This window comes from Schistocerca nitens, chromosome 2 (genome assembly GCF_023898315.1).
Source record: "Schistocerca nitens isolate TAMUIC-IGC-003100 chromosome 2, iqSchNite1.1, whole genome shotgun sequence".
Taxonomy (NCBI): domain Eukaryota; kingdom Metazoa; phylum Arthropoda; class Insecta; order Orthoptera; family Acrididae; genus Schistocerca; species Schistocerca nitens.
In genome coordinates this window covers 957217233-957241706 of record NC_064615.1, presented here as the reverse complement: position 1 = coordinate 957241706, position 24474 = coordinate 957217233, and the positions used below count along the sequence as shown (strand labels likewise).

General features: G+C 35.3%; 1 protein-coding gene across 1 annotated transcript in view; it reads right to left on the bottom strand.

Annotated features, from left to right (window-relative positions):
• Window positions 1–5376: 5376 nt before the first annotated feature.
• The window catches only part of LOC126237278 (probable G-protein coupled receptor CG31760), a 360570-nt gene continuing 341472 nt past the window's right edge, over window positions 5377–24474 (bottom strand). The window contains exons 10-11 of the mRNA XM_049947213.1: window positions 14100–14243; window positions 5377–5823 (exon numbers count right to left, since the gene is read on the bottom strand). Of these exons, the coding sequence (XP_049803170.1) occupies window positions 5593–5823; window positions 14100–14243 (375 nt within the window). The 3' untranslated portion in view covers window positions 5377–5592. The remainder of the gene's footprint in view (window positions 5824–14099; window positions 14244–24474) is intronic.

Genomic DNA, 24474 nt, shown 5'->3' with positions numbered 1-24474 from the left:
ACTTTCGTGTAAAAATTATGCTATCCACATATATGATACTTTTCATCAAATCATTAACTAGTTTGACAACATAAGAAATGATGGAAGATTAAACAAAACATTTTTGTTTCACTAATTGTTTTTCATAGTAAGTACATTATCACAACATCAGCAGAAGGAAATGGCCATTTGCTGAGGCACAACATGCAACACAGCACAAAAGTTCTCACGAAATCCAGAGATTAACTTAGCTGAAAATACAGATGCTTGTGATCACTGTAATGTTCTTCCCATCAGATCTGCCATCTTCAAGTATCTATGCTTATTTATAGCAGTTCAGCTTTATAATATCTATATGAAATGGTATTTTGTACTACAACAAAACTAAGTTCAGGAAATGTGCTCTGAGCAAACTGAATATGATAAATTAAAATATATGGACCATGCAATGAAAACAATGAAACACTGTACATAAAATTAACCAAAATGTGTCTTACCATGCAACATGTATTGCAATAATATGGTAATGTCCTTTGTTACTAAGTATGATGTACTGTATGGGAGGAGGAACTACCAGAGAAGCTGCTTGAAATTTGAGCTATCAGTTGTTTGTTACTTGAAATGCGTTCTTCGTGTGTATTATAACAATTAGATGAATTGCAAGAATATGAATCAGTATGTTGGTTACCTATGTTAGTCAAATAAATAATTTTCCAGCAGCAGCTGTCTGATTAGAACTACAAAATACACTTAGAAGTATAAACACATGTAACTACGAAATATTTGCTAATGTCTATTGGATAGAATTCAGTTCACACTGATAAGCACCACACATTAAAGTATCTTACAGGTCATAAATTAAAATATGAAATTTACTCATCAGACATCAGTGTACACATAAATGCTATTTTCACATGAGGTAAATCAAATGACATATGAGCAAACTCATTATGAAGACACAATTCCCTTATGCCAATCTATCTTTACAATTACATAGTGGCACACCTCTGTTTTCTACATACATGGTTAGGTGTTACTGCATAAAAATAGGTAAGCTTTCCTGTATGGACATTTATTAATAAAAAGTTTACGCTACCAAATTTGAAGTGCCACACCACAAGAATCGTACAGATAATACTTAGGAAACTATATGTATCAGTGAGAGCTAACTTGTTCAAGAAATAATGTAAGATACATACAGGTATTTTCATACATTTATTTATGAAAGGAGTGGAATAAATAAACATTCTTGTCAACACATACAGTAACAGCAGTCACACAGTTATGTAAATTTCATGATTTATATAGGACCAACCATTTTATTTCATTAGCCATCTGTCTCAGTAAAGTATGAGGGAAGAATGGGTTCAGGAATGGGTAAAACAAGTGATAGATTTGTATATCCTTTGTTTAAGCTTTCTTCACAAAAAAACTTGACTTAGTAATTAATTGTTACAAAAATGAACTTCTTCTCAGAAATTTGTGTCATTTCATTAATGCAATAACAACTTATTTTTCAAACTGGGCTGATACAAGTTCAAAAATGTAAGAAAAGTGTAACTTTTCCTCATGTAGAGCTGGCATTGAGCAGCAGACAGGACAACTGAGAGTAGACTAAGCTATCAGACTGAGTTTTTTGCAGATACACGCACATTCATAAGTACACAACTGTTATTATTACATTTCAGGTTTTCCATGGTTTAAGAAAAGTATAAGGTTAAGTTAGGTTAGGTTCCTTATTGCACTCTACACTTATTCCCCAGAGTGGTGAAGGAACCTTTGGGAGTCTTCAGTATCAGAGTTTCTTCATTTACAATTTTTAATAAATTTTCAAATCTTAATATTCCCTGAAGCTACAGTTTTCAGGTTAACTGGCATGCAACTTGAAATATCATCTTTAATACAAATACAGTGAAAAATACAAAACATTAACACCAGATCACCATTGATTAGAGTCTTAGATAGGAGGCAAAAGTAAATTTTTAGGTTTTATAAAATGACAACAAGCACTCCCATAGATTGTGTAGCAGAAAAGACAATCACTCATTAAAAATACACTGACTGAAATACATTTTATTTAGCTGCATGTTGTGCTTAAAGATCCCACAGTTATACAACACTTGAAGTCTCAAAACTGCACAGTTTTTACATTTTCTGGTGTAGATTTTAAGCTGTTTTGTACAACACATTCTAACAATTTTTCTGTAGGAATTCATCACCGTAGCTCTAAAGTGTTTCACTGTAACCTGTTATACATTCATTCAAAGTTGGATCACAGATTTCATTGTCACTGTGGAATTACAGTTTAGGTACAATAATCTATACCTTTTCGTGTGCCTGTTCGCTGCTCGATACTTCCACATGGGGTTTTCCACTGTCATATAAATATAATGATGGCTATTTTTGTATTGTTATTTAAAAGAAATATTTGTTTACTATTTTGTCACTATTAATGTTCTCTGCACTCCCGTGTCATGTATACCAGTCTTAGAGGTTTTAAGAAATGTAAAGGTCTCTTTACCCAGAGGAAAGAAACATCTGGTTGTCCAAAGCTCTTGACATGACTACAGGTTTTCTTCTGTTTTACTGATACTTACAATTACTAAAGCAGGTATTACCATTTTCCTAAAGTCAACATAACTCCACTGGTTTTACATATGGAACACACAAGTGCATCAACTTATGCATTTAAATGTTGATATGTCATAAAATTATGAGACAGGACTGCTGGCCATTACATAACTTCAGGAGCTGAAATTTCAGTAGTGGCACAGGTAGTGAGAAAAGTGTACACTGTCCTAGTGTTTAGTACTAATAGTTCCTTCCTTGCAGAAGAAGGAGATAGGGGTGGCGATAGGTTAAACTGAAGTCAATAGTTAAAAATGAAGGCAATGTCACTGAGACATCACTATCAATAGAGACAAAGATGGGTCCCTTTCACCCTGCAGTCTGAGAGACCTGGCCTTCCTTTCCAACCTTCCCCCACCTATCCCTCTTTCCTTTGCATGGAAAGAACTATTTGTTCAAAATTTTGGGACTGTGTATGAACTTTCATATGTGTGTATCAGCAGTACTAAAATTTCACTTCCTGAAGGTACAGACAATCAGCAATTCAGTCATAATTCTATAGATTTTTGAGTGAATTTTCCTTTTGTTAAACTGTCGATATGTCAGCTGCCTTACTGTATCTTTCATACTACCTAAAATTAAAAGTTGAATATTCCTGAGAAGAATTTCATGTTATTAATTGATAAAGCTATAAATAAAGCATGTCTTCGTACTTATTTGGAAACGCATAGAAATATTTATAATTTTCTTGTGTACACTAGTAAATTAAAACATATTACAAAGTCAAAAATTAATTTTATAATTGGGAACTCATGTCACATCACCATTAAATAAACTTTTAATATTCAAAATCAACAAATTTTTGACATCTACCTTAATAATAAATGTGACGGAACCTGATAGTCAGTTGCAAAACCATCAATAAACTATATTTGTAGCCACATTAAAGATCCCAATGAAATAAAGTTAATCAGTCTCAAAGGCAAACATAAGCTGATTACTTGAAACATATTATTATCTGACTTGTCCTTTATTACAAGCACACACCTTTGTCAAATGGGAGAAAATAAAAATCAGTCAATCTGTCACCACAATTTAACCAATTCCAGGAATTCTAGTAATACTTGTTTATGCATTGCCTAATATGATAGCAATCCTTAATGCAGGTTTTAACATGAGTGTTGACATTTGTGTCAAAAACAAAAATAATGAAACTAAATTTACTAATATGAATAGCTGATTCTGCCCTAAACCATTAGATAACATAAGTGAAAGAGATATATTGGGATGATCATATTTCTTCACTTAGTACTGGTTAATGAGTTAGTCATGATACAGTCACTAGTTCTTTTTAGGTAACTAAAGCATACAACGTTTGCTTTGCGATTCACAGGCTTAACTATAGAAGTTAAAGTATTGAAATGGACTGTTCAGTGTTTCTTTGAGACATCATAAAGAAACACTGTTAGTACCACAAAATGTGATGCATTAGTCACCTGCAAGAGTCTTGCTGTTGTAAACAAAACTGTGTTTTTATTTAAATGTTTCATATTTTTATGATTTAAGAATACAAAAGTCAGACATGCGAGTTCCCCAAACAAATTACATGTAAAGGGGGTAAAACACTTGTGTGGTGTATAAATCATGCCCATGCAGTGGTTTACAATGAACTTAAAAATATAAACATAAGGCATCAAATATTCACATTTGCTGTTGGTCCCAATCTGCAAGTAAAACAGCCATCAAACCCTATAGTTTTATCCTTTTAATAATGAAATTGGTACATAAAATAATTTTTTTCAGGGTTACTACCAGCACAAGTATTATTTTTAAGTGTTCACTCAAAGCACAGTCTTTTTTATAGAACATTAAATCATTAAATAATCAATGTTTTCTTTATGTAGAATATTAATTTCTAAGGAAGATTACATAAAATTTATTTAAAGTTATTTTACACTGACACACATTCTTCAAATACATATGCCAATAGTAAAGAATTGTGGTTGTTAGAATCACTTAACATTTTACTGGAAACCATTTTCTGAACTGATGCACATGGACTCAGATTTTTGACACAAAAATGAAACTTTAAATGGTATTTCTGACCTTTTCGAAGTCTGTGGAATGGAATTCATCCCTGTAATATTTATTAAGTCCTGTAGTGGAGCACAGTTTTCACCAGTATCCATCTCCATAACTAGATTTTGCAGTGTTAATAATAAAAGTTTATGTGGAAAGGTATATCAAATAATCAATAAAATAAATAATTACACTATTATAATGACATTACAAAACTCTCCATGTTCAGTTGAAATCAAAATTATTAAGGAAATTATGCACTTTCCAATTCTGATCGACATGCTGCCATTCTGTTATTATCAAAATGCTATGGTTTCCTAAAGCTACAAAATTAACACTAAACAAATTAAAATGTAATGTGGTGCACCCAAAGAAAAATGTAACACTCAAGGATTCATCAAAAACAAGTACTGTGGTGTCTTTTGAACAAAAAGGTGTTTGATGTTTATTGCAAATAAGATTATGTAATGTTTCATCTCAGTGGTGTAAAATCACCATCAGGAAAAACATGTTATAGATCACAGACAGAATAAAAAAAAAGGGAATGTCAATTTCATGTTTTCTGATGTGATAGATGTACATCCGGTCCTAGCACTATTTATTGCAGTAAGAAGTGATAGTAAAAGGTGTAGAAGTTTTGTAGTTCTAAGGTACAATCACTTGACATTACAGCTTTCACTTTGCATCAGCATACGTAAATGAACAAAATAAATAAACAGAAAGCTTGAGGTATAGTTTTGCACACTGGGAGAGAAAAAGTAGAAGTCATACTTTTTTGCAAAATTAAAAAACTGTCAGCATGCTATACTTCACAGCAGGGGATGCAGCAGAATGAAGGTCAGAAAACATTCCACAGCCACATTTGCAAACAAGGGATTTCCACAGCAAAGATAAAATGGGTAGCAAGAGAATATGTCCATAAATGGTTTCCTGTCACAACCACACTTCTTCACTATTGACTACTAGTCAGACACGTTCACTAGCACCATCAGTAGCTGAGACAATGCAGCTTTCCTCAGCTCCAGAGCTCTTGCCCACAACAAATCCAGATGTTTTTCCCAATGGACTCTGCAAAGTCACTGCTGTACTGGCAGCATTGAAGTAGCCACCAGGTTTAGGCTTTAAGTGCCTGTTGTTCATCTCCATATGAACGATCTTCATAAATTCAATCTGAGCAGCCAGCTTCTGAATCTCTTCCTGCGGAATGCGATTAACAACTAAAAATCTGTCACAGTGTGTAAAAGAACAAAAACAGTAAATTTTTACTGGCATTTTTATACTGCCTGATCCCCAAAATTGATCAAGTAACTCAATTATGTATGAATGCATTTTCCATTGTAGTAATAATCCTGATAACATTAGTACTCCAAAAGTGAGAATACAACAGCTTGTTTATGTGATGATTTGATGGTAAATGAGTAATGAGAAGCAACAAGTCCAGTTATGAAGATGCATCCTGTAACTTTTACAGCTTCAAAATACTGTTGTCTTATTCATGAGCAGGAGAAATATTTCACCACAGTCTCATTGTAATACATATTGAGATAAATGGGGTAAACTTGCCAAAGAAAGCTTCAGTATATGCCTGCCAATAACATACTTTTATATATCAAAGTATAGAAATTTCATCATGCAACATATATGTTGTATCACTCATATGTACAGTACATGAGTGTTCCTCTCATCAAATTTGAAACACAAAGTTTCCTATACATGTTAGAACTTGCAAACTTACATGCATCTGAACAAGGCTGCACATAAACTGGGGATGTTACATGATTTCTAAGATAATCAGCCCCACAAACACACTATAACTTACAGTTTTGTATAGCATGAAAGAATGATACTTGGAAACTGTTTGTAAAGCTATAGAACATTAAATGTATCTGTAGTATTGTTCTGGATGATTACTAAGTGTTTAATGCACCGATAAACTACCAAAGGTTGCAATTTTTTTTTTTTTTAATTTATCTGACTAGTTTCACATCAGATGTGGGCATCCTTAGATATCCATTGCCCTGGTGCCAACATATCAGAGACATAAAACACAGTTTAGCAACATCTTGGTGATGTTGCCAAGTGGTGCTTTAAAAAATGTAATGCATTGGCACTAGGGTAACAAATATTTGAGGATGTTCACATCTGATAAGTGAAACTAGTAAAATCAGTCAAACAGTGTGTGACCTGCAGTGATTTACCTGTACATTAATTACTATGATCACTTTGACCCCTGCAGGCAATGCTAGTGTTTGCAGTGCATGAAGTAACTATTTTCTCATGATTCAGTTAATGTCCACTATACAAAAGATTCCCATTCCTTCATCCCAGATACATAAAATTCTATGTTTCTAAGAAAACCAATTCTATAAATAACAATCAAAGTACTTCCAACAGTAAGCAGAACCAAAAAATATATATATTTGGCATATACCTATACAGTGGAATAGGTGAAAGTAGCAAATAAGAAACCATTATCTTTGAATTGCAATATAGCATCACTAATGCCATTTAACTGCATAATTTCAACTCCTCATTACACACAGAAGCCTGATTAACATGTTGATCACCATGGGACAACCTGCAGACTCAGCAGGGGTTCACACCTGATACCGTATGCCCATCAGTGGCCACATACTCAACTCTGTTTAGTACAGTATACTTTTGAGAGGTGTGTAAATTCCAAAAAAACAATGTGCAAATATTGAACAAGACATTGTACCTGATTTTTTGTACACCAGTATCAACTCAATCAAGATATAAAAATTAATGCACAGTACTGCACTATACACTGTATTAAACAGATTCGAGCACACGGTCACCGGTAGACACATGGAATCATGCATGAGACTGTAGCATGTCTTCCAGCAGTCTCATAGCAGTCGGCATGTTAAATAGATAATCAAACAGGGAAAACCAATAACTTTCTGGTAATAAATACATGCATTGCATTTTTTCAAGAGGTAAAGCATGTCATACAAGTCCAAGCAAGAGACATCAAGCAACTACCAATACTCAAAAGCAATTTTCACATGGCCACCATTCATGGAGGTAAGCTCTGCAGCTACAATTAAGGCAAGATTTTTAATCTCTCACTTGAAAAATTGTGTACTGCTAAAAGCAAGCATGGTTTAAATACGAAGTGCGATTCATGTACTACTATGTTACTTGTAAGGCATTTCTGTTCAGTTAAACATCAAGGTAGTTATTGGTAACAATTAAATGAAAACAGAAATAAAAAATTCAGAAATCTTCAAATTGCTGTTCATTTTGACTGCATCCCAATCCTCCCAAAAATGTTTCCCTGTTGTTATCTCTTCATATCATTTGTTGAGTTTATTTTGTTAAATAATATTGGCAGTGACTTATTTTTCCGTGTAGCATGTATCCCACTTTCATTCATCATGTTAGTGCCTCATTAAAATGCTTGTGTTTCTGAAACCTCAAGACTTTATGAACTACTTTTATTGCTGCATCCTATGCTGCCAGAGATAACTTCAAAATGTAATATTTCCCAAAAGCACACTGTACATGTAATAAAGATAAAAGCGACCTGCAAGCTTAGTTACTTAAAGAAACTGAAATGTGTTCAGACTATGTGTAAAATTTAGTATACAACCATACTGCACATTGTCATCCATCTTAAGGTGTACTTCACTCGTAAATTACTTCTGTCACACAATTTATTTAAATAAAGAACAGAATATTTCATAATTATGTAAGATCATATATATATATATATATATATATATATATATATATATATATATATATATATATATGTCTGCTTGTGTCTGTATATGTGTGGATGGATGTGTGTGTTTGTGCGAGTGTGTGCCCGTCCTTTTTTTCCCCCTAGGGTGGGTCTTTCCGCTCCCGGGATTAGAGTGGCTCCTTGCCCTCTCCCTTGGGACCCGCATCGTTTCGTCTTTCCCTCTCCTTCCCTCTTTCCTGGTGGGGCGGCGGTTTGTTGCGAAGGCTTGAATTTTGTGTGTGAGTTTGTGTTTGTTTGTGTGTCTGTCGACCTGCCAGCACTTTCGTTTGGTAAGTCACATCATCTTTGTTTTTATATATATATATATATATATATGAAACAAGGATGATGTGACTTACCGAGTGGGGGCGCTGGCGGGTCGATAGACGCACAAGCGGACGCGGGCACGCACACGGGATTCGGGCTTTCGCGGCAAGCTGTTGCCTCGTCGGGGGGGGGGGGGGGGGAGGGACAAGGGGATGTGGGTTTTGGGGGAGGGGGTGAGGAGTCGTTCCGGTCCCGGGAGCGGGGGGACTTGCCTTGGGGGGAGGGAAGGATGGGTGTGCACTCGCGCACACACGCGTGTCCATCCACACATATGCAGACACACTTACGTCTCTGTATATGTGTGGATGGATGTGTGTGTGTGTGTGAGTGTGTGCCTGTCCTTTTTTCCCCCTAAGGTGGGTCTTTCCGCTCCCGGGATTGGAATGACTCCTTGCCCTCTCCCTTGAAACCCACATCCTTTCGTCTTTCCCTCTCCTTCCCTCTTTCCTGGTGAGGCAACAGTTTGTTGCGAAAGCTTGAATTTTGTGTGTATGTTTGTGTTTGTTTGTGTGTCTGTCGACCTGCCAGCACTTTCATTTGGTAAGTCACATCATCTTTGTTTTTTTATATATATATAGAGGGAAACATTCCACGTAGGAAAAATATATCTAAAAATCATCTTTGTTTTTAGATATATATAATAGAGGGGAACATTCCACGTAGGAAAAATTTATCTAACAACAAAGATGATGTGACTTACCAAATGAAAGTGCTGCCAGGTCGACAGACACACAAACAAACACAAACATACACACAAAATTCTAGCTTTCGCAACAAACTGTTGCCTCATCAGGAAAGAGGGAAGGAGAGGGAAAGACGAAAGGATGTGGGTTTTAAGGGAGAGGGTAAGGAGTCATTCCAATCCCTGGAGCGGAAAGATTTACCTTAGGGGGAAAAAAGGATGGGTATACACTCGCACACACACACATACCTCAATCTCCGCTAATTTCAAGTTGCCGCCACTCATACCTCACCTGTTATTCAACATCATCTTTGCCTCTTCACTTCCGCCTCGACTGACATCTCTGCCCAAACTCTTTGTCTTTAAATATGTCTGCTTGTGTCTATATGTGTGGATGGATATGTGTGTGTGTGCGAGTGTATACCTGTCCTTTTTTCCCCCTAAGGTAAGTCTTTCCGCTCCCGGGATTGGAATGACTCCTTACCCTGTCCCTTAAAACCCACATCCTTTCGTCTTTCCCTCTCCTTCCCTCTTTCCTGATGAGGCAACAGTTTGTTGCGAAAGCTTGAATTTTGTGTGTATATTTGTGTTTGTTTGTGTGTCTATCGACCTGCCAGCGCTTTTGTTTGGTAAGTCTAAATAAAGTAGATTAAAATTAAAGGTAAAATCTTTTGGGTAATTAATTCACATCACATTCCTCTTCAATACATTTGTTTGGAAAAGCACAGGGAAACATCCTTTCATAAGTGGACATGGCACTGGTTTTCAACTGTTCAGGGAACAACAGAAGACACCTGAGGAAGATTCCAGCAGAGGCTGTGAAACATTAAGTTTTGGTGAAGAACTCTGAAAAAGAATATGGTGGCCAGTCAACCAGAAGATTTTACCATGAATGACAACAGGAATGAAAGCTAGCAGATTTACATACATTACAACTGATTTGATAACTACCAGAGTCTAGCCTGATGATCGAAAAAAAGAGGAGCAACTGTTACTCTCATGCTGAAGAGTCTACTGAAGTTGAGTAAACAGTGAAATTCTGAAAGTAAATATTTCACACGTAACAGTTTTGTGAAATACAACACATAACATAGGGTTGCAAATATATTAAAATCCAAGTTGTGCAAGTACTAATCGAAAGACATATGCAGACAACTGTCACAGTACTAGCAGAAAATATGAGTATCCAGTCACACATTATGAATATGATGAATTTTAGCAATAACAGATGGACATGTAAACCCATAAAACATCATCCTCTAAGATATGCAGAAGTTTTGCATCAAAGAGGACTATAAATGTGACTCATAAAAGATAATATGTAGTACACAATGACTGTCATGAATATACTTGAAAGATCATTTATTGCCCTTCTCTGGTCTCCCTACAAATGTCAAGGGAGAATACTATCAACAGAATACCAGTTCACATCAGAAGAATGAAGCATTGTTAAGAGTAAAAGCCAGAAAACAAAATTTTAAAAAAGCCACAAGAAAGGCAGATGCTTAAATACACACAATAAGTTGTTATGCCACCAAATATTTCCATATCTGTTCCTTAAAATTCTATTTAGAATGATATATTCAAATAAAACTGTGAGCTACACTGTCAGGCAACTTACACACATCATGTAAATTTTTACATCTATGTTTTTATTTGTTGCCTGCTGTCCTGGACAATGTAGCTACCTAGATTATGATGGCATTCCTGTGTTGTCTACCAGAATATTTCTCATAAGAACTCAATAATTTGTATTTCTCGGACTACTCTATTGATATTTATTGTGAATGAGGCTGCTATGGCATATTCAGTATGAGATTTATGATGATACTAAGATACATGACCAAATAAGAAATGTTTGTTTAGTCATGGTTGCAAATCCCTGAAATACATGATGAAACAAAGATATCTGAATGACAAAAACATAGGAATCTGGCCAGTGAGTAATGAAAGTCAAGTGAGAATTTTGTCATTACTAGATGTTTAAGAACAGGAAAGTGGAGGCAGATTATATCTTAGAAGATGAAATGTACAAGAATTTAGAAGAGCAATATTGCCATTTAATATAAACAATATTCTGAGACAGCACCTTATCTTTAGGATTATTAGAGGTGAGTCAATTGAAATGCAACCTCACTACAGAAACACTGACATGAGGAGGATAGGAGGGGATTTAATGTCATCCAGAGCACCTGCAAGAGAAAGGCATCATAGATTCTACCCTGCATGGCATGGGATGCACAGCTGCAAGTCATGGTTCCCAACATACGGGCTTAGAAAATCTGCTAGTGTTTAGCCATGGTACCAATGCTGGTTGTCAGGATTTGGTGAAATGAAATCTCATGGCTCTGGTGATTACAGTAATTTGCTATATGTATTTTGTGTGTTTCTTTAACGATGGAGGTTTAGGCAGTGAGAGGATCTTGGTCTCTGCATAGTCCATTTTGTGTCCCTCATTTAGACAGTGGTCCACAGCAGTGGATATTTCTTGCTGATGTATTTTGCTGTGTTGTCTATGTTATTGCATCAGTCTAACATTGTGGCATGTCTGCCCATGTATGATTTTCCACACTGACTGAGGCCAGCATCTTTTGTGCTCACATAGGATGGAAGTGGTTTTCGAAACACCTGCTGATATTGAATGACACACCAACCGAAGACTGTTTTTCTGCTATATGTTGACAGTGTGTCATTCAAGACAGAAATTAAGTCACAAATTCTCTCATTAGTCCCAACCTCCAAGGACTTTATCATTAAAGGAACACTAGATACAGGTATAACAAACAACTTAATCAGCAGAGATACATGTTTTCCACCCACCAACACATAGGAAACAGCAGTGGTAGTGCTAAGAGAATGTCAGCCAAAGAGAAAAGAACCTGACAAAAACATACGTTTGAAGCCAGAATGCTAGTGAACAGCATATTCTTTCATCCATGACTTATGGCCAGGATTTGCATACCATACAGTGCGTAGTCTGTAGCTCATTTTCCATTTGAGGTCTTTGGGAATCTAGATCTCTTTTGATCATTTTAAATTCACTCCCTTCTTCTGCTACATGCACTTTTCTGCTGAGCCAACATATAAACTGGCTTGCCATTATAAATAGCCACAGTTGCTCCTGAAGATGATTAGTGGACAGTTATTTGAAGGATTTGCAGTTTCCACAATTTCAGGTCCTACATTTGAGAAATTTTAAAGCTGTTACTACATTGGGAAAACAACATTTGAGAAACTTTCAAGCAGTTACTACATTGGGAAAACCTCAAACAGCACACCTCATCTATTTTCATATTTCATTTTGCAGCACATTCTTTCGACAGTTGTGTTTTGCAGTCTTTATTTTTGGCAGTCAGTGTACCTTATAAATTCAAACACTTTCTTCATTTTCTATTTTAGGTCCCTCTATGTATCACATCAGAAAGAAATCTTAGCCATTTTTTTGTCTTCTCAAAAGATCAGTGCAGTATTGTAATAACAGTATTTCCTAAAGGCCCTGAGACCAGTTCATATTAATGTATCTAATAATAAGCTACAATCTAGACATGTAGTTCTCTTTTTTAATCAGTGTCTTTGAACAGAAAAATCATGTACTCATTTTACATCCTGCTGGCTATGGTCACTCATTCCACAAATGGAAAATCTTCTGCATTTCAGTTTTAATCCTGCAGTTGATATATATAAATTGAGTAATACAGTGATAATCAGTCTCATTTTAAGATCTACAGTTCAGCAAGCAAGGGAGATCTCATTAATTGTTTAATTAATGATAAATGAATAACTTCAAGTAAAAGTCTACAGATGACTAAAGATAATTTAAAATATTTTTTCTTTGCTTTGGCTATGAAATTAATATTAATAAGCTAATAGATGACAAGTTCTGGCATTCAATATATGCAAAACGAGTTTGTGTGTGTGTGTGTGTGTGTGTATGCGCGTCACGCAGCTCTTCATGTATGTATGCAAGACAAATAATATGTCTAAACATTTATGCACCGTTACTGCTAGTCTATTATAAAGGATGCTTTGTAATCTGGATTTGTGCAAGTAACAATTTGTCATTCACCATGTGAGTGAAATCAGCTCAACAGATACTGCATGAAGTTAATGAATTTCTAATTTATTGCTAAACAAAAGAATGAATATTGTTCATAAAACAACATCAGAAACTTTATGATTATGTGCATTCAGATTTATAATGCATGTTTTTATGGTAAGAATGAGAAAATATTTTACCTCATGGTGATGAAATATTGTCATTGTTTTATTTTAAGTATGAAGAACATGTTTGCATCATCATATCATCTCTAACAATACTCTGATTTACATATATTTACCTACTACTCAAAATGTAAGGGAGCTATGCAACAAAGTATTAAAATAACGGTCATAGTGTAAAATAAAATTTTCTTTTTCAGCAATAATAAAATGCTTTGCCTTTCTTATGTTTCACATCACCCTCCTCATTTTTCTATCTTTTGATTAACTGATAGTTTTCAGCAGGGAGCTGCAAACACAAATGTTTTATTTTACCAATAAATATTGTAAAGAGCTTTGAGTCAGAGTAAGCATCATTATTAATTTCTGTTATGTGTTGTAGGTAAGTAGTGCAGTAGATACAGTGAAGTTGTGAACACGCCTTTGTGACATGTCACTAACATTACTGTGCACATGCACTGGCACTCTGTGTAATCTTGTCCTTGCTAAAGCTACCTTCAGTTCCTCATTTTCCTGGTACAGATCTGGAGTCTCTTCCGGCATCAATCCAATACCATTAAGAGAGAAAGATGCTGTTACTCCCCGTGCACGCGCACGGTTGTCCCATTGATCACCTTGACCACGTAGCACACGCACAATCTGTGTGAAAAAAGCAACACATCTTAATTTTTACCATTTTGAAAAGAAAATAACACTGAAACAAATCATAATTATGATACAACATGCATGAAACAGCTACAAAACCAGTGGGACAACTACCATTCATTCAATACACAGGAAATTGTATGGAGCAAACATTTCATGACCATTTCTTTCTAAAAATGACTTAGTGAGATCAAAATATCCAGTAAAGCCTTCAAAGACAGTCCCCATAAATTATTCTTACTTTGTTTGCATTTCTTATGGAGCAATGTTTATATGAGAGAAGGAACTTTACGGTTTAATGTAAACAATAATTGGGTCATTCCATGTCAAGTCACCCAGGCCTTGACACCAACCATGTCAGATTTTGATGAAACTTGGTACAATTACTTCTTTTATCATCTTGAAAGCACTTGTAAAATTTTTTTGCTCTATCTCTTATAGTTTTTTTTATAAATTTTTAAAGTTTTTAGATTTGGCGTTGTTTCAGCAGTCGGAAACTGTAACTTAAACGTGTCCTCACAACTAAAAAAATTTGTATATTAAAGAATACTCAAGATATCAGTACGAAATTTTGGAATAAGTTTGTGTATTATATCTAAATGTTAAAAAAAATTACCATAAAGATATATTAAATTTTTCCAAATGAAAAAAATTTTCAAGTTTTTTATTTTTTTTTAGCTAACGGATGTTTAGTTTTACAAAAACTGCAATATCTAGAGTCTCAGACCTGATAGAAAGCTCAAATTTGTTTTAAAATACTCTTAATTGTATAGGCTATTAGATAAAAGAAAAATTATGTTGGCTTTTTAACCTGTTTAATAGTTATCTAATTTTTAAAATAATATTAATTATATTTTAAAAATAAAAAATACCAAGTGACTTAGAGACCGAAAATAAGTTTTTGTCTTCTTGGAGTAACAATGTACACTTGGATTTTGTATTGTTACTCCTGTGTTTTGAAGTAAAAAATTATTACAGTGTTAAATAGTGCTTGGATAGTATTTTATTAAGTTTATTCGAACTCTCATTAAGTACTGTTACTTAGTTTACAGAGATTCTTTTCCAATATCCTATAAAAGTAACCAGAACAGTAATCAGACCAAAAGTGAAATCAGTATGTCAGATATTCAAACCTGTAGTGTAGGGTTATTTAAAAAATCCGACTGTTTCCAAACAACCTACACACCTTCAAAAAAGTTACAACCGGTATCAGAATTGAGTGAGGAAGAAAAAGATTTGATCCACTTACGATCTGGAATTAATCTGTGTGAATTTAAGAATATATGTTGGCACCACAGCTACTACTTTTTAAATGTTTTTGAAAAGTATCAAACAACATGTGTAGACCCACTAAAAAAACACAAAAAGCCCATCAAAAAATCGTTGAGAAGTGTAGGCTTGGATCTTTCTAAACAATTACTGACAAAAAATATTAGCATAAAACCTGGACAAAAGCTTTGCTCAACATGCCGTAACTTTTGTGAGGAAAAATTAAGAGTTGAAGTCAATGAAAGTGAAACAGATGATGAAGTCATGGTTGAATTAGAATCATTGGAATCCAGAAATGAATCCCTCGTACAAACAAACATTGCTATTGATTATTTAGGTTTAACACCGATAAAGCTTCATGGCTTGTCAGAACAAAGTAAAGAGTCTTATTTTAAAAGGAAGGTTAGCAGTATTGAAAAGACTGCAAAAAAGGCGGTTTCAAAAGCATTAAAATATGATGCACCAAGTTCTGATGATGACGAAGAAGATAAAAGTGTGGTTGAGAAAGCAAAGGATTTTGATGTAATGATTTCTCTTATAAAAGAAGATTTCATCTGTTGGGAGGTCTAGAAAAATCCAGATTCTGACCTTGGCTCCGGATTCTTGGAGTCGAAATAAAGTGATGAAAGAATTTAATGTGAGTACATGGTGCGACAAGCTAGAAAGCTAAAATCTGAAAAGGGTATTTTGGAAACTCCTGGTCCAAAAAAAGGTAAAACTCTTTCTGAAAATACAGTAAGACTTGTAACAGATTTTTATGAAAAGGATGAAAGTTCCAGAGTGCTACCTGGAACAAAAGACAAAGTAAGTGTTCAAAAAAATGTGTACATGCAAAAAAGACTCATTTTGTGTAACTTGAGAGAACTCTATTATTCTTTCAAATGGGAGAATCCCGAGGTAGAAGTAGGATTTTCAAAATTTTGTTTCTTGAGACCTAAATGGTGTATCCTTGTTGGTGCTGCAGGCACACACACTGTATGTGTATGCAGTATCCACCAGAATGTTAAACTATTACTGGATGCTGTGAAAATTGAAGAATCTTATAAAGACCTAATTAAGATGCTTGTGTGCAACACGGAAAACCAAAACTGCATGCTACATCATTGCGACAGCTGTCCTGCAAATACTGCACTAACTGAGTACTTAACTGAAAAACTAAGTGAAGATTATGATTTAGAAGAAGAAATTGTAATCAGTCAGTGGGTTAACACAGACAGGGCAGAAATGATCAAACAGTCTATCAGTGTTGAAGACTACATTTCTTTATTAGTTAGGTCATTGGAAAAGCTCACCCCGGACTCGTTTATAGCAAAATCCCACCCTGCAGCCTTTAAAAGATTGAAAGAAGACCCACCACCCAAAACAGCAATTATTGTGATGGATTTCAGTGAAAATTATTCCTTTGTTATACAAAATGAGATTCAAAGTTACCACTGGAATAGAGGTGGTTGTACTCTACACCCAGTTGGAGTTTTTCTAAGAAATGAGGAAAACAATGTTTTTGTTTCCAACCACTGTTTTATTAGTGACGACCAAGAACATGACACTGGTTTTGTTAACTTTGTACAAAAAGAAATTACAAAGTGGCTGTCATTACATCATACTGACATTGACTCAGTTCACTACTTTACAGATGGTTGTGCTGGGCAGTACAAAAATAGAAACAGTTTTAAAAACTTGACTGAACACTTGAGAGACTTTAATTTGAAGGCCCAACACTCTTTTTTTGCAACAAGTCATGGGAAGTCAATTTGTGATGGCCTAGGAGGAACTATTAAAAGAATTTTAAGGAAAGCCAGTCTACAGCTTTCAGACGAAGAACAAATCATGACAGCAATCTATGTGTACAAGTTTTGTGAAAAAAATATTGAAAACATTCATTTTCACTTTATTGACAAAAAAGAAGCTGATTTGCTACGGTTAAAACTAGAAAAACGTTTTTCAGCAACCCGAACCATTCCTGGAACTAGAAGTTTTCATAACTTCAAACCACTTCCAACAAACAACCTTGAAATTAGAAGGACTACAGATAGTGTAAAACCCTCCTTAGTCTTTTCTTTCCATTCTTCTTCTGATTGGGTTCGTGTTGAACCATCCGTAAATAGCTATGTGGCTGCAAATTATGATGGTAACTGGTACTTTGGACTGGTAAAAACAATATTCAATGATGAAGAAGATGCAGAAATTCTATTTCTACATCCTTCAGGACCAGCTGCATCATTTTATTGGCCTGAAAGAGAAGATTCATGCATAGTGCCTTTGGAGCACATAGTCTGTGTAGTAGACGCACCTCAATCAAGCAGCACTGGGAGAATGTATTACTTCAAAAAAGACTGTATCAAAAGAACTGAAAGCTCTTGGATGAAGTGGAAAAACAGTTTGAATCAGCATTAATGTTTATTAAAAAGACAAAATTACTCAAAAAATTCAATGTTTCAAGCAATCAGTTGGGTTATACATAATTCTAATGTAATCTACTATAATTAATAAACATGTTAAAAAGCCATCATTATTTTTGTTTTATCAAGTAGCCTATATGTTTAAGAGTAAATTAAAACAAATTTGAGCATTCTATCAGGTCTGAGACTCTAGATATTGCAATTCTTATAAAACAAAACATCCGTTAAAAAAAAGAAAAAAAATACATATATATATTTTTTTTCATAGAAAATATTAATATATTTTAATAGCATCATTTTTATCTTCAAATACGTATAATAAATAAACTTGCTGCAAAAATTCATGATGTTATCTAAAAGAGTTTTTAAGATAAGCAAATTTAAAGTTTTGAATACAAATTAAATTGACCATTTCCCAAGGTACAGAAAACGCAAAACATAAAAACTTTAAAAATTTATAAAAAAAAAACTGTAAGAGATACAGCAAAAAAAATTGCAGGTGTTGTCAGGATGGTATTAGAACCATTTGAGCCAAATTTCATGAAAATCTAAGGAGGTGGGTGTAAAATTTATTTTTTATTGGGTGATTTGATATGGAATGACCCAATTACCAGAGGAGTAGTAATTGGACTGGCCAAGGAAGGTGAAAGAAATAGGCTATGTCTTTCCACTTGACATCCTATGTTACAAATTAAATTTGTTGTAAGCATACTATTTGCCTTAAATACATCTCAGTAACTTACATGAAAGAGTAATGTTAGCTAGTTATGAATATATGTCACTGAGTAACTGGTGATTTGATAAGTCCAGATTTTCAATTCACATCCTATTACTAAGTTTGGTACTGTGTGATTATGAGTTGCTGTTTGTCTGCCTCATGAGGTTTTAGAAGCCCCTGACCAAGCACAGCCTCAGATGAACCAAAATATCTGTGCAGTGTCTGTGACATGTAATGTACTGTACCTCATGATATAACATTCTGCATTTAGTGAATGCACAGCAGAACAGTATGAATAATGTGTTAAAAATCTCTTTGAAAATGACCTCACATAATTTACTAAATGCTAGGTGTTTTCCTGCTCTTAAGTTCTTGTCCTGGAAAAATTGTGTGAAATGATTAAGGAAAGAGCATTATGAAGAGAAATAGGGAAAAAACTGAAGAGGATAAGAAGAGCAGAGAAAAGATAACCCTGTGTCACCACACAGATGGAAAATATTTTTAGGAGATGAAGAAAGTTGTAGAGGATGAGAATCAATAATGCATAGCTTTCAATACTTTCTACAGAATTTCAGGCTGCATCTCAATAGCTATTGTCAACTTGTTTTCAGGTTAAAACATATTCAGATATGTGTTTTATCTGACAATGATAGTCAAATGAGAATAAAAAGTGATGAGCAGATGGGTTTAGTAAATATTCATACAGTACTTTAACTATTGTTTCCACTTAAAATAAACACCGGAAATTTAAACAGAAGTAAGGACAATGAATGGAAAACACACGAGATTAAAACCCATCCTATAAGAAAGAGAGAGCATTGTCTAAGTCAGAGAAGAAGCTGTAAACAAGAGTTAAAATTGCCTTGGCAACAGTCTTTGAAAATTAACCAGTGTGTTATCAAATAAAGTGAAACATATCTATCATGCAGAAAAAAAACAAAATGCTGCAAGATTAACACAAACACAACCATCACAATGATTAAAACATGAATAAACATAGGTTCCAGGACACTAACTGACAAAAATTATGACACATCAAAATATTTACTCACCAAATTCAGTAACTAGTTTTTGGCAATAGCACTGAGTGTAAGATCTACCAATAAACAATCGAATATACATGCGTCATCTCTGGCTAGTAATATTTACCACCATCATACATTAATTTAAAACGATCAACCCCTCTGGTGATTTCAAAAAATAATAATTGTGTTCCTAATATTAATCATTCTTCATGTTATGATAGCGTACCCAAATAAGGCATAGTTCTGAAAGGCTTAAACGTAACACAGTAAACAGACTGCATTTTCCTGTATCTCCACAAATTGTTATGCCCAAGTTTTTGTATAAATTCACTGAATCCAGTTGTGGCTCACTGATATTGTAGTCATAGGATACAACTCTTTTTAGTTTTATTAAATACACATTTTTACATTTCTGTACATTTCGAGGATGAGGTCAGAGTTTAATTGCATCACTTAGAGGAGCTGAAAGTGCTTTTCACAGATTCCTTATGGCAGATGGGCATCATCTTTAGTCTATGTTTGGAAACCAGGTCATGCATTACACCTTTGTGGAGATTTCAAACAATACTGTACACACCTCATCGATTGTGGAATCATATCCTCTTCCATGTTCTGATGAATTAATTTTGAAACTGCCTGGGGGTCAGAATTTCTCTAATATAAATCAGTTAGAAGCTTATTTTCCACTTCCTTTGGATGAGATTTCCAAAGTCATCCTGGCATTAAATACTCTTTTTGGGCTCCATCAGTATAAAATGTTATCTTTCAACACAACTATTTAGTCACAGTGTAAATGAACTATGTCCTGCAGCTCTGTCATGGCATTAGTAAAAATGTACCTGTAGATGCACACACACACACACACACACACACACACACACACACACACACACACACACAATAGGTGGCTGCGGGTCACTACAGCTAGCTCACTAGCAATATTTCAGAAATTTCTAGAATAAACTATGGCCAACAATGTACAATGTGTCAATTATCTGGATGGTATAGTAATGACAGGAATACGTCAGATGCAGCATGCATCAAATCTCCAGCAGTATTTTCAGTTCTTTTGAAAACCATATTAAAGAGTAAGTTGTCAAAATTCTCCTTCTTTCAGTCTTCTGTTAAGTATGAGGACTGTTCAAAAAATTACGGAACATTCGTAATTTCGTGCCAATGGTGTGTCGGAGTGTAATGCATTTGGCATCCCTGAACATGCCTGTGTTTAATGTCTAACTGCAAGAAGTTTCATTGTTGTATGTCTGTTAGGTATAGTTCAGTGCTGCACTCAGCAGAATGTTGTCACACATTTTGAGAGTTTTAAGATGGCATAGCTAGAGGAGCAATGCTTTTGCATTAAATTTTACATGAAACTCAAGAAAACCTTTACAGAGGCACAACAAATGATGATGAGTGCTTAAGTTGTACTCAGTGTCACACATTAGTCACACAGCTTAAAAATGGCTGGACCCAAGTTAAAGACGACCAACAGCTCATGTCAGGAACATCGACGAAGCTGTGCATGCCAATCAAAGACTGTCTGAGATATTGCAGAAGAATGGAACATTTCAGTTGGATCATGTCATGACATCCTGAATGCATCATGTTGCCACCAAGTTTGATGCACAGTTCATGAGTCAAGATCAGAAAGACATTCACCTCGCAATCTGTGAGGAGCTTCTGGAGCGTGCAAATGAGAATGAGATGTTTCTTAAGAGAATCATAACTCATGATGAGACGTGGTCTACAGTTATGATGTTCAGACTAAGGTTCAATCTTCATAATGGGTGGGGAATGGTTCTCCAAGATCAAAGGAACCTTGTCAGGTCAGGTCAAATGTCAAAACCATGCTGATAGTTTCCTTTGACTTTGAAGGATTAGTTCATCATGGATTCATGGAAAAGGGACAAATTGTTAATTGATGGTACTATCAGGGCATGTTGTAATGCCTGCAAGAAAATGTGGGAAGGAAATGGCCTGAAACGTGGCGAGACAATTCATGGCTCTTGCATTACAATAACACACTTGCACATTCAGCACACAAACGAAATCACTGTGCTGCCTCATCATCCATACTCTCCACACCTGGCCCCTGTGGACTTTTTTTATTTCCTAAGTTGAAAACCAAATTGAAAGGATGAAGATTTGCAATAGACGATATGATAGAAAACTCGCTGACAGCACTTCACACGATCTAGCAAGAGGTGAGCAAGAGGTGCACCAACGCTGCTTCCAGAAGTGGAAGTGGCACTGGGCGCAGTGTATCAATGTTGGGGGAGAGTATTTCGAAGGAGACCATGCACAATAAGTAAAAGATAAGTGTAGACAAATTTTGTGGACAAAATTCTGAAATTATTTGAACAGAGCTCATATGTACGATATATTCTTAGGTGGAAAGCCCTTAAACTGACATCAGGGAATGTGCCAGCCATTTCTCATATTCCAACGATGAACAAGGTAAGGTAACCACAGGTCTTTATGGACAAGGTTACATATTATCTGAGTTATTCCTCAAATTGCAACAATAGCTCAATAGTTGAATCAGTTTCAGGGAAAAGAGGTCCCTTTCCAATGGCCCACAGGTTGTCACCAAGCATTTCTTAAGCTGAAGAAATTTCTCCAAACTGCTTCTTTCATGACCTTGTATTAGCCACATTTACCTCTAATGTTGGCCACAGACATAGTGTTGGGGCTGTTCTATCACACAAGTACCCACATGGTTCAAAATGGTCTATTGCATTAGCCTCTAATACATTCACTACAGCACAAGAAAATTATTACCAGATAGAGAAGCAGGTACTGGCAAGTGGTGTCCAGAAGATCTGCATTTTCTTGTATGGTAACAAATTTCATCTGGTCACGTATCATGAGCCACTGTTGCTGATATTTAGCCCCATATCAGTGATGCCTTACTGGACTTCTCAGAGGTTTCCAAACTGGGCACTTTTTATATCAAATTATCAGTATTCCATTTATTACCACACATCAACCCAGAAGATCTGCATTTTCTTATATGGTAACAAATTTCATCTGGTCACGTATCATGAGCCACTGTTGCTGATATTTAGCCCCATATCAGTAATGCCTTACTGGACTTCTCAGGTTTCCAAACTGGGCACTTTTTATATCAAATTATCAGTATTCCATTTATTACCACACATCAACCCAGAACGCAAAAGCAAAAATACTATGGTTCCCTATGGATGTTGATAAGGACTGTGATAAACAAGAAACTCTTCACTTTCACACTGATTCACAACTGGAACAGACAGTAGAAGGTTTTCCCATTGCTTCGAGGCATGTCACAGCAGTCAGCCATAAGGATCAGTCCTTGATATACCTTTGCCAGTTTGCACAACTGGCTGACTACAGGCCCTTCCTTTGACAGCTTGCCCAGAAATTAATTGTTTCTTTTCATGAAGCCCTGCTTTTCATTTTCTAAAAGGCATCCTATTGATGAATCAAAATGACTGTCAGTGCTGAGTGGTGATTCCAGAGGTTCAGCACTCCTGCGTAAGTCCTACTAGGACATTTCGAGAACAAATAATCATGCCTGATGACATTTAGCTATGAGTTTATGAGGATATTGTGTATATGGCTCAACAATGTCAAACTTGTCAAAAGCAACAACCTGCATCATCTCAAGCCCCCCCCCCAGACGTGGGTCTACACCTACCCAGCCATGGGATTGTGCACCTGAAGATTTTGTGGGTTCATTCCATGGGACCATGTGGTTGATTTTAACAGACAATTATTCTCATTTCCCACATGTCATCAAAATGCAACAGACAATCATTGATAATACCACTAACACCCTCATTACTGATTCTTCTATTGAAGGAGCCCAACAAAACCCTTGTCAACAATAATGGACTGCAGTTCACATCCCCCTTTCAACGGGTTTCCATCCAGAATGGAAACAAGCATATTACCACAGCTCTGTTTCATCCTGTCTTTTAAAGGTATGGCCACATGTTTTGGGTGAACATTTAAAACAGAAGGAAAAAACTGTTAACATCCAAATGTATCAATTTAGCACTGTCTTCTTTTTTATTCTCTTAACAGTGCAATAATGATCTACAATGATCTCTAGCACCCACCATTCATAGAAGTAGGAACAGTTACACCCTCTGAAGGATACATCTCCATCTGGGCACACATGTTTGGGCATATGCATGGCTAGAAACAGGGCCTCATCACTGCCTCAGACTGCCAGCTGAACTTCTTTTCCTCATTATTTTTGACATATTACCTATTTATCAATAAATTTTAACACTAATTCATAATTTCCAGCCTTCCATAATTTTTTGTGTGCCTAATATTTTGCTAATGATTCATCTTCCCAGTATTTTAAATTGATCTGGATTATAGTGCAATGATAGACATGCACTTACATATATTCTGGCTTCATTACTATATTGTAATGTCTTGGTGTTGCATTTGTAGACAGACATTTTTATTGTAAAGGTCTTTAGTTTTCGCACAAGCCCTTTGCATTTTATGTATCCCTTCTTCAGTAGCAGCTTTTTCCATGCTATTTCCTTGTATTTTCTGTCCAAGGTATTTAAGTTTACAATTTTCTATTTGTCCAATATCGGTTTCAGAAATTTAGTTTCATGTTTAATGGTTATTAATTTTTTTCTTTACATGTTCTACTGGCTATTTCTTTTAAATTTTAAAAGGTTAATTTGCTGAGAAGTGGCACTGTTTATCACAGGATGCAGTTTTCCTGTGTGCCAGAATGCATAATATGTCATTCAGTCTGTTCATTGTTCTGAATGGAGCACATATCACTATTCTTGACTGATACTATA